The sequence below is a fragment of the Pyrgilauda ruficollis genome, unplaced genomic scaffold, assembly GCF_017590135.1.
Source record: "Pyrgilauda ruficollis isolate IOZ18807 unplaced genomic scaffold, ASM1759013v1 scaffold35, whole genome shotgun sequence".
In the NCBI taxonomy this organism is placed as follows: domain Eukaryota; kingdom Metazoa; phylum Chordata; class Aves; order Passeriformes; family Passeridae; genus Pyrgilauda; species Pyrgilauda ruficollis.
In genome coordinates this window covers 8,755,234-8,765,574 of record NW_024524934.1, presented here as the reverse complement: position 1 = coordinate 8,765,574, position 10,341 = coordinate 8,755,234, and the positions used below count along the sequence as shown (strand labels likewise).

Genomic DNA, 10,341 nt, shown 5'->3' with positions numbered 1-10,341 from the left:
CTACATGTATTTTCCTCATGTTGGTGACAAAAATCCTACCTGATGTTTAGAGTTCTTTTGAGGGCCCTGGGGAGGTTGAAATGGCAGGAGGTGGATAATAATTTTTTGAACTCTGGCATATTAAGATGATCACAACATGTGTAGACCCAGGAGGTCTCATTGTAATACCTTGTTAATGTCTTCAAAGCTTTACAGAGACCTTTATAAAGTTATTCTACATGAAAAAAATTAACCTCATAGGTACATTCAATAACTAGATACAACAAGCAGATAAAAGAGCCCTTGGGAGGAGGGTCAAGCTCAAATCTGCTTCTTTTTCCACTTTTATGTGGAGGCAGATGTGGGAGAGAAGGGGCTGGCCACATGAAACCTCTTCACTCACATGGCTGATCCTGTGTCACGTATGATGTAAGTGTGTGTGTCACAACAGCTAGCAGAGAGGCTGGGGAGGCCTCTGGCTCCATCCTGTCCTTTCCACTCAGACAGGCCATGTCTGCTGGCAGTATAACATGGGAGCACAAAGCCTGCAAATGTGTTCAGCACTGCTGACTCTCAGTGAACCCTACATTGCTGTCGGAAAAGAAAGAAAATACAATACTGTCTATGTATGCAATCACATCACACACTGCTTCACAAGGATGGGAAGGAAATGAAATTATACACAGGGGAAGCAGATCTGATTACTGAAAATTATATATACACTCTTGAGGTGAACAGTCTTCATCTAATTTGCAGGTAAATTAATGATTAACAAAGAAGCATGATCTATTAAAAATAAATTTTAGCGACAGTCATATGCAGCATATTATGCTGATTTTTTTTATTTAAATCTTCAATTCTTTTCTATATCTCTCTGTGTGATATGAGATAAACTGATGGAGAAACAGCAGATTTAGAAAAATCAGTGTCCTAGCAAAGATGAAGAGACAAAATTGTCACAGTACAAGAATAAACTAAATTATCTACACTGAAGTTAAAATGGAAATAGTAACTTCATTATTTCACTCAGCACACAAATGAATTCCCTCAGCATTACCACAGGAAGTTGCAGAGGCCACAGGCAGGAAGGGAATGCCATGGAGGACAGAATAAATAATTAGTGGTGTGGGATTCACTGGTGACAATGACCATGTGCGGCTGTAGAAATCCCTAAAATAACTACTGGGGTGAAGGCATGGCAGGTAAGGAGCAATTTTTCTTTGCCCTGTGTGCTGAAGCGTGGTTACACCTGCCAGGAGCAAGGCTGGGGCCTCTCAGAGCAGCTTTGGCAGAGGCTCTAGCAATGGTGGCAGGGCAGTAGGAGGGAATGACAGCTGCAGCAATCTCAAGTCGGAGATTCCACATAGCTGTGGAAATACACCTCTTCATAGCCATCCACCACTGGGGCCCATATCCAAGAAATGATCCAGTGTTAGCCAATCCTACAGTCAGACACCAGTTGCAATTCCTAAAATCTACATTTCTTTTACATTGATCTTCATTATAAAATCCTTTCAGTAAATTTGCTTTCTTTCACCTTTGCTGAAGGGCTACTACTTTTCTTTCCAAAGCAATTACACTGGAAATATGGTCTATTAGGAAAAAAAAAAAAAAATTAAAAAAAAAAAAAAAAAAACACCAACTTGTGGGGGGGAGTATCTTTGGTGATATATCCTTGTGAGGCTTTGTTCTGGGTACTTCCTGTAGTGAGAGACTTGTCTCATTGCAAGCAACAAGGAACAGAGAAATATTTGCTATTTATGTATATATTCACATATGTAACTGTTGTGTAGCCTAACTTCCTGCAGCTATCTGGAAACAACAACTTGTGTCACCAAAGTGCCCCCAGAAAAACAATCCGTTTGCCACCACTGGACTTTATTATAATGGGAGAACTCAAACCACATAGGCAGGAAACCATAAAACCCCTCAAGTTAACTGTAGCCAACGGCCAAGGGGCCTGGAGTGGCAGCGGGAACCGGAGCCAGGCAAAGGGAGGGACGCAGTCCCAGGCCCGTTGCTTGCCCGTGGCTGTAGCTGGATGCTGTTGCCTGTCCCATCACCACCCCTAGCAGTTTTCTCCGATGATTTTAACCAGTGCCCAGACCCAAGAGGAAGTTAATCACTAACCGCACCGCCTGGACACAGCAAGGTGCCCCGGCCGGGCGGGGCTGGGCGCACCCCTCCGGTGGGCTGCCTGCCCGCCCCCACCGCACCGCCCGGGCCGGCCGGGGATGCTCCGGGGGACACGCGAGGCCACCGGCACAGACATCGGATTTGCAAATGACCCTGGACAGGAAAGGCGTTGTATGCAAAGGGGGCTAACCGGGAAAGCTCCCAGGCAATGAGTGGCGTGGAGCTGCTGATGGGGTTTTTTGCAAGGCAAATACAACCCAGGAATTCACGGGGATAAGGCAGAGCAAACATTAAACTCCTGCGCCTGTGGCTTTGCGAAACAGTCGCTACCACGGCTCTTTTCCCTTGCTGCTCCTTTTTCATGGAAAAAGAGTTCGTGGCTCCAAGCCAGCTGTAAATTAACAGCTAAGTGAAACCATTATGTCAGTGGGATGCTTTAATCGGTTTACAAAACACTGCTCGAGGTACGATGCATATTCGTAGGCAGGAAGGGAATGCTGGCGGGTAGCAGGGACGTCGAAACCCAGCGGGGTCACCAGCCTCGGCCCCGTCTGGCGGCCAGCGGGGAGGAGGGGACAAGGACCTCCCCGTGAGCCCCCAGCATCCCTACAGCTGACTGCCGGATTTTTGTTTACGCTTTGCCTTGGGAAGTCTTCATTAAAGTGCCCCGGAGAAACTATTTTGGATGGGGGATGGGCGGCGGGGTCCCACTGCCGCTCGCTCGTTCGCGCCGGACGTTCTCACATGAACCGCCAGGGCAGAAAGGAAAACATAAGGGAAGGGGGGAATCTCTTTAAAGGGGAAAATAATCTTAACCCGCGGTCCACCGGGGCCGCTCCGGGGGGCGAAGCGAGGCGCCGGGATGTGGGAACCCCCTTGCCCTGGAGTCGCCGAGCCCGGGCCCCGCAGCCCCCGCCGGTACCGCCGCTCCCCGGCGGCCGCCGCCACTCCCCGGCCGTGCCCCGGTCCCGGTCCCGGTGGGCGGTTCGGCAGCACGGCCGCCCCTCCCTCCCCGGCCGGCCGCTGCCGTCCGGAGAGACAAAACACACCTGCCCCGAGGGGGCTGGGGGCGTAGCAATGATGACAAGGGCAGCCCAGTGTTAGGGTTCAGTTCCAGCTGATTTTATTTCCTTCCCGAAGAACAAAAAAAAAAAAAAAAAAAAAAAAAAAAAAAAAAAAAAAAAAAAAAAACAAACCAAACCAAAAAAAAAAAAAAAAAGAAAAATAAAAACAAACAAAACAAAAAAAGAGAGGTTATTTACAGAAGGTATATCAACAATCTGACAGGCAGTGAACTTGACATGGTTAGCTGGCATGATTTTTTTTTCTTTTTTTTCCTTTCCCCCACGTTGTGTTGTGGGTGACTGTAGACCAAAAAAAAAAACAAAAAAAAACAAAAAAAAAATCAAAATCTACACAGCATATTGCACAGGATGGATGACCAAAAAAAGAACAAAAAAAAAAAAAAAAAAAGTTAAACCCTTAACGGAACCACCTCATTAGGCAGACGTCCTAGTGCCTGTCATGTTATATTAACATACATAAACACACAATCTTCTTTTTTGCTTATTATAATACAGACTTAAATGTACAAAGATGTTTTCACTTTCTTCATCTTAAACACAACAGCTATAAACCTGAATACATATGCTATCATCATGCCATAAGAGACTAAAACAATTATATTTAGCGACAAATAGAAAGGATTAAATAGTCAAATACAAGAATGAAAAACGCAGTACATAGTGTCGCGAACTCAAACCGGCATTTCGATAGATCCAGTGGTTTAAACGGCACGTTTTTGCTTAGAAAAAAAGTGCAAAAGATGTGGTTTACAAGTTAAAGGTACAGGATCCCTTCTGTGTAAATGCACCAGTTGCTTCACTTCATCCGGGGACAGGTGGCTCCCCAAAACGGTAGCATACAGTGTAAATCCCTTCCCCGGGCCCCCAGCCGCCCCCTCCGCGAGAGGCGGGGGGCTGCGGAGCGGGCAGCGGCGGGGGCGGTGAGGGATGCTGTCACTTTAAGATGCCTGCAGATTGGAGTGTAAACATGGACAAAATAGGGGCTGATTCGTGGGTGTGTGAGTGTGAGTGAGCGTGAGCGCGCACACGCGTGTGAGATACTAACCAGCGGCCCTGTTGTTAAAATCAGGAAATCCAAACAGCGATTTACACCGACTTACACCCCCTTTATATATTTTTTACAAAAATACACTGAGAAAATAATCAAACGTTTTCATCTCTCTTCTCTTTTGTTTTTAAAAGTGTCAAAAGTCTACATTTAAATATAAAAAATTAAAAGTTAAAACTCTAGCCCTTCAGTGAAGGAGACATAAAAATGGTGCGGGTAACAACGAGAACTACCAAAAAAGGACAAAGAAATACAAAGTCAAAAATGTTTGGCCAGTATAAATACGTCCACTTATAAAATGGCATCCGATTACATTTACAAGGAAAAAAAAAAAACAAAAACAATACGAGGATGGAGCATCGGTGAGAAAAAACAGTCTTTTCATTTACAGCTATAAGGAACAAACACATACATACTCTGAGAAAAAATTTGGTCCTGAATTTTCATTTTTTTAAAGTCCAGCACAGATTTGAGTTGCGTTTGAATCCTTTAAAGAGTTAAGAATGAAAAAAAGCTGGTGATATTTTTGTAGGAATCAAACATAGCGCCATCTATCTGCTTTTATATTATCCTAACACTAGTTTGTTTTTTTTAAACTGTTCAACAGTCTTACAGAAATCTTGAAAAGATAGACAGAATAACATGCTATATTAAACCCCACCAGTGAAATAATCCAACACCATCACGATTCTGAGTAAGAAGAAAAAAACTACTTTTTTTTTGTATTTTCGGGTGTTTTTTTTTTCTTTTTTTTTTTTTTTTGCAAAAGCCATCGCCCTCAGTTCCCCTGTACCACATCATGACAGAAACTGTTCCCATTCGGTCTCTGTTTCAAAAGAAGTTTTCAGTGTTCTTGAAGTTTCAGCCTTATTTTTCTCTCTACATGAGGTGACTGAGAAAAGCGCTGCTGCCACCTTATCTGTACGTGCAAATCCATTTCAGTTTATTATTATTTACCCCCACCAAGTGTATTTCCAAGATAGCTCTCAAGTGTAAGTCTGGCTCTTCTCCGCTTAACTAGGATCTCAGTCCAGCTCCATCCACCTCATCATCCTCCTTCTCCTCCCAGCATTGTTGCCTCTTCTCACCGCAGAAGAAACCGGGACAGGATTTCTCCCCACAAATGTGAACTTTGCAAAAGATTTGGGTGGATTTTCTGTTCTTTTTTTTTTTTTTTTCCCAAGCAGTTCTGATCGCTCTTTCATTGGAAAGGGCGAATGCTCAAGACATCCAGTGTGCGCTCAGCACAACGCATCGCTCCCCCTCCTCTTTATTCGTATAAAATGGGCAATAACAAAAAACCCAGAGGTGTGTGTGGTTTCCCCTCCCTCCCCCTTTCTCTGTCTCTCTTTTCAGGAAATAAAAAAAGGGAAAAGGACAGCGTCTCGCTCCCGCCAGTCTCTCAAAAAGCACCGTCAGGCTCCTCTCTCGGAGGGGGTGTGCGCGAGTCCGTCTGCAGCCGGAGGAAGGGGACTGCCGGCCTTTCCGCAAGGAGAGGGCGATCCCGCTCCTTCCCCAAGCTCAAGAAGCAGTCTTTCAACAGCCCCTTCCCAGAAACAAACAAAACACTTCCTCCCTCCCCAAAAAAACCCCAAAATACAAACACCGAACAAAACAGAAAAAGACACAAAAGCGCCTGGCGGGGTGGGCGAGTCCTGCCGACAGCCACGCGCGCCGGTGCCTCCTCCAACAGGGCCCGGCTCTCGCCTCAGTAAGTGAAGACCAGGTTGGAAATGCTGGACTCCAGCCAGTCCCCCGAGATCATCTCACTTACCTCCGGCGTGCAATAGTCCGGGAACTCAAAGTGAGAGCCCGAGCCAGGCTCGAAGTTAAAATCCAGGTCTCGGTCCAGCACCGAGGAGCTGAAACTGCCCAGGGACATGCTCTCAAAGCCGGGGCTGGGGTTCAGGTCCAAGAGGTCGTCCTCAAACTCGTCGTCCGACGAAGAGGAGCCGGAGGAGGAAGAGGAGGAGGAGTGGGAGGACGCGGAGGAGGAATGCGCCGTCGAGGGGGCCGGGGAGGAGGCACGCAAGCTGGTGTAGCTGCGGTGATCCGAGGGCGAGCCGGAGCCGGAGGGCGAGGGGCAGGCGACGCCGCCGCAGTCCCCGTCGGGCCGGCCCGCGCCGCCGCCCCCCTCCTCGTAGAGGCTCAAGGGGTCGCCGGCCTCAGCCGAGCTGCTCAGCGTGGGGCTGCCGGGCACGGCGCCGCCAGGGGAGGCGGAGGCAGCCGCCGCCTGGCCGCTCCCGAAGATATAGACCCGCTTCAGCTTCTTCTCGGCGAGCGGTTTGCCGGGTCCCGAGGGCGCGCCCGCCGCCCCCCGGGGCTTGTAGAGCGCCTGGTGCTCGGGCGGCAGCAGCGCGGCCGACGGCTCCCCGGGGAACGGGGCGGCCTTGCCCCCCGCCGCCTTGCCGTGGGGCTTGCCGCCCGCGCCCGCGCCGCCGCCGCCCGCGGGGGAAGGCTTGGAGCCGCCGCCGCCGCCCTTCTTCGGGGCGGGCTTGGCGGGGGCCGCGGGGCCGCCGGAGCCGCCGCCCGCGCTGCTCCCGCCGGCGCCGCCCCCGCCGCCCTTGTCCGCCTTGTCGCCGGGCTTGGCGGAGCTGTTGCCCGACTTCACCTTCTTCCTGGGCCGGTACTTGTAGTCAGGGTAGTCCGCCATGTGCTTGAGCCGCAGCCGCTCCGCCTCCCGGATGAAGGGGATCTTGTCGCTGTCCTTGAGCAGCTTCCAGCGCTTGCCCAGGCGCTTGGAGATCTCGGCGTTGTGCATGTCGGGGGACTGCTCCATGATCTTTCGCCGCTCGATCTGTGACCATACCATAAAGGCATTCATGGGCCGCTTTATGTGCCCGCTGGGTGTCTTGCACCAGCTCGGGTCATCCGCCTTGCCTCCCGTGGAGGCGGTGGAACCCGGCGTGGGGGAGGAGGCGATGCCCAGCTCGATGCCGGCCCCGGAGTCGGAGGTCTCGGCGGCCAGCAGCGCCTCCGTGTTCTCCGCCGTGCTGGTCTGCTGCACCATCGCGGCGGCGGCGGCGGGGGGCTCGCCGGGGCTCAGCGCCGCTCCGGCGCGGGGCAGGGCGCGCAACTTCTCACAGCGGCACCGGGACGGCGCAGCCCCCCGCGGCCGCGCCCCCGCTTCCCGCACCACTTGTACTTCCACACCGGCGCCTCGTCCCCGGCGGCGCGGTCCTCTCCCCCTCGAGGCAGCGGCGGCGGCAGCAGGAGCGGCGGGACCGCCCGCGGTCAGACAAGAGTTTCTGCAAAAGCAGCGCCGCGAGCCGCCCGTCCAAGTTTGCTTTTTTTGTTTTTCTTGGGGTGTTGGGCTTTTTTGGTTTTTTTGGTTTTTTTTTTGGAGGGGGGTGTCGGTCTGCTTTTTTTCCTCACCACATCGGGTTTCCCCCCTCCCCGAAGCAGCTGGTCCAGTTCACAAGCGCGTTCCGCCTGCCCGCGGCGTTTCAGGAGAGCGGCACTCCTGCCGCCGAAAGTCTCTCAGCGCTGGGCACGGCCAGCGTGCACCGCCGCGGGGGAGGGGGGAGGCGGCGCGCCCCCGAAGCCCCGAAAATCCCGGCTCCAGGACCCGTGGTGGCGGCGGGGTCGGTGGCCAGGAGTTTGTGCAGGCTGGATTTGGCAGTTGCGAGGTACCCAGCGACAAGGAAACCCCTCGGGATAAGGCAAAAAAAAAAAAAAAAAAAAAAAAAAAGTAAGAAGGCAAAAATAATAATATTTGAAAAAATCGCCGTAAAAAAAGAAAAATAAAAGAGCGCTCGTGCATGAACGAGTGTGTACGTCCCCGGCAGGAAGAGCGGCCAGCCGTGCGCCCAGCTCTGTTCTCCTCCTCGTCCTCTGCCGACGGCGGTGCTGCTGCTTGCCGCTCCGCGCGCGCGGCGCGCCCCCCGCACGCCGCGCTCCGCCGGCCGCAGCTGAGAGCGGACCTCGCGCCCGCCCCGCGCCGCTTTATCCTTTCGCAGCCCGCCCCGCGGCCAATCGCGCGCTGTATCCAACGCCCTCCGCGTGCCAAGCCCCGCCCGCCTCCCCGGGATTGGCGGCCGGCGCGGAGCGGTAATAATGGCCGCGTGCAATGGGAAGCGCCCGCGCTGACCTCATTCCCGGCGGCGGGGCGAACTTTTTAAAAGGGGCAGGAGGGCAGCTCCGCGCGCCGCCCCGCGCCTCGCCGCGCACGTGCCCGCGACCCCCCTGCCCCCCGCCCCCCGGCCGCGCTCCTCCCTCCCCTCCTCCCTGCCGGGGGAAAAAAAAATCAGGAAATCAGCAAATCAGCAGAAATCATCATAATACAAATAATTAAAGAAAAAAAAAAAGAAAGAAAGAAAGGGAGAGAGGGGACTCAAGGCGTCCCGCCCCCGCACGCTGCGGCTGCGGGGCGGCGAGTGCGGACACCTGCCCGCACAAAGGGCCGGGAGGCTGTTCCTGCCGTCCCGAAGCCGCCGCACGCCCAGCGGGCAGCGCTGCCCGGGGGATGCCGGAGGGCGCCCCGCGCCCGTCCCCACGCCCACACGCGGAGTGTCACGGAGGGGTCGCCAGCCCTGGAGAAGCGCCCGCGAGGCGCTGCCGTCACGCCCCCTCCGCCAGGGAGCTGGAGCGGAGCGGCGCAGGGGGTGGGACGGCACCGGCGGCGGGTACCTCCCGCGGGGCGCCGGGCCCCGCACCGGACAGGGCGCTGAGTAAACGCTGCCGCCCGCCCCAAATTCCCCGGCGCGGAGCGAGGAAGATGTATTGCCCTTATCGCGTTTTCACCCTCCGACCCCTCTCCTGCGTTTCGCTACTTGCCGCTCCCGCATGCCGCGGTCCCACCGAGACGCTCTATCCCGGGGACAGGCTGGGGGTCCCGGCCCGTCCGGGTCACCAGAGAGCGGGAGGGGCCGCGGGAGGAAGAAGCGGGGCGCAGCCGGCAGGCAGGTACCGGCCCTGGGGGGGAGGTGCTGCCGCGCCTCTGTCAGTGCGCCCCGCCGAGCAGGCCTCCCCCCGCCTCTCCGGGGTTCTTCCCAGGCTGAAGGTGCTTTTCGGGTATTGCTGTTTGGTCTCATGTGCCCCTCCCTCTGTCCTGCCACGATCAGTAAAGAAGAAAAAAGCAGGGCAGCGAGGTCAGGAGCTGTGCAGCACCCCTGCAGGCCTCGTGGCATCAATCTCCCCTCCAATATTCAGGTGAAGGGGGCAGTAAGACCATAAAAACAATGGCAGTGTTACTTCCCAAAGATTCCTCACATCACTCATCAGGCCAGGGACCAGAAAAGCTAATAGGCAAAACACAACACCAGTTAAAGCTACTTTTTTTTTTTTTTTTTTTTTTCTTTCTACACAACACCAATTAGAAACACCTTTTTAAATCAGAAGCAAAATAACGGTTGGATACAGCTAAAATATCTAAGATAGAGGTCTAAAAATAAGTTGCACATGTTTGCAAGAAAATTTATGGTAGGATCCTTTAGCAGAGTTTCTAGGTGGATTGAGAACAGGCTTTGAATATTAAGATCTCACCCTGGACTCAAAGAACATGGCTGTGAAGTGCTGAGAAAAATCCTGAATTCTCAGTACCTCCCTGGGTAGGCCACCTACATTACTGAGACTGTTTACAAAGACACAAATTAAATTATAGCTTTGCTTGCAAAAATAATACATTGGTTCCTCATACAGCCTCTGGTCAAGACTGGATAAAATACTGCTTTCCTCTAGGCTGACGACATCCAGTGACATCAGTGGAGTTTCTCACCTTCACACTTTGTAAGTAGTAAATCATGCTGTGTTTTTCCCCTGCAGCCCCAAAGCTAAGATCAAATCTCTTCTACCCTATACAACCAACATCTACAGAAATGGAGGCTCACTGTTGGTGTGGTGTCAGGAATAAGCACTGGCTTTTGCTTACACTCTTGGTATTCATGTGCAGCAGCATGAAAAACTGGGACTGGGAGCAGTCGGTAGCTTCTGACTGCTCCACCTGTCAGCACGGTATCCAGCAGGATTTCAACCCCCAGCTGTTGTATTTTACATATAAATATCAAATTGTTTAAACTACAAAGCAAGTAAAATATTCCCATGTTTCCAGACACAAATTAAAGCAAAACAAACAAACCCCAAACTGATAGGCAA

General features: G+C 52.6%; 1 protein-coding gene across 1 annotated transcript; it reads right to left on the bottom strand.

Annotated features, from left to right (window-relative positions):
• Positions 1-3,625: 3,625 nt before the first annotated feature.
• SOX4 (SRY-box transcription factor 4) lies at positions 3,626-7,898 on the bottom strand. Its single transcript, XM_041475467.1, has one exon. It carries the CDS (start codon positions 7,256-7,258, stop codon positions 5,957-5,959), a length of 1,302 nt encoding a protein of 433 aa, XP_041331401.1. The 5' UTR covers positions 7,259-7,898; the 3' UTR covers positions 3,626-5,956.
• Positions 7,899-10,341: the final 2,443 nt, after the last annotated feature.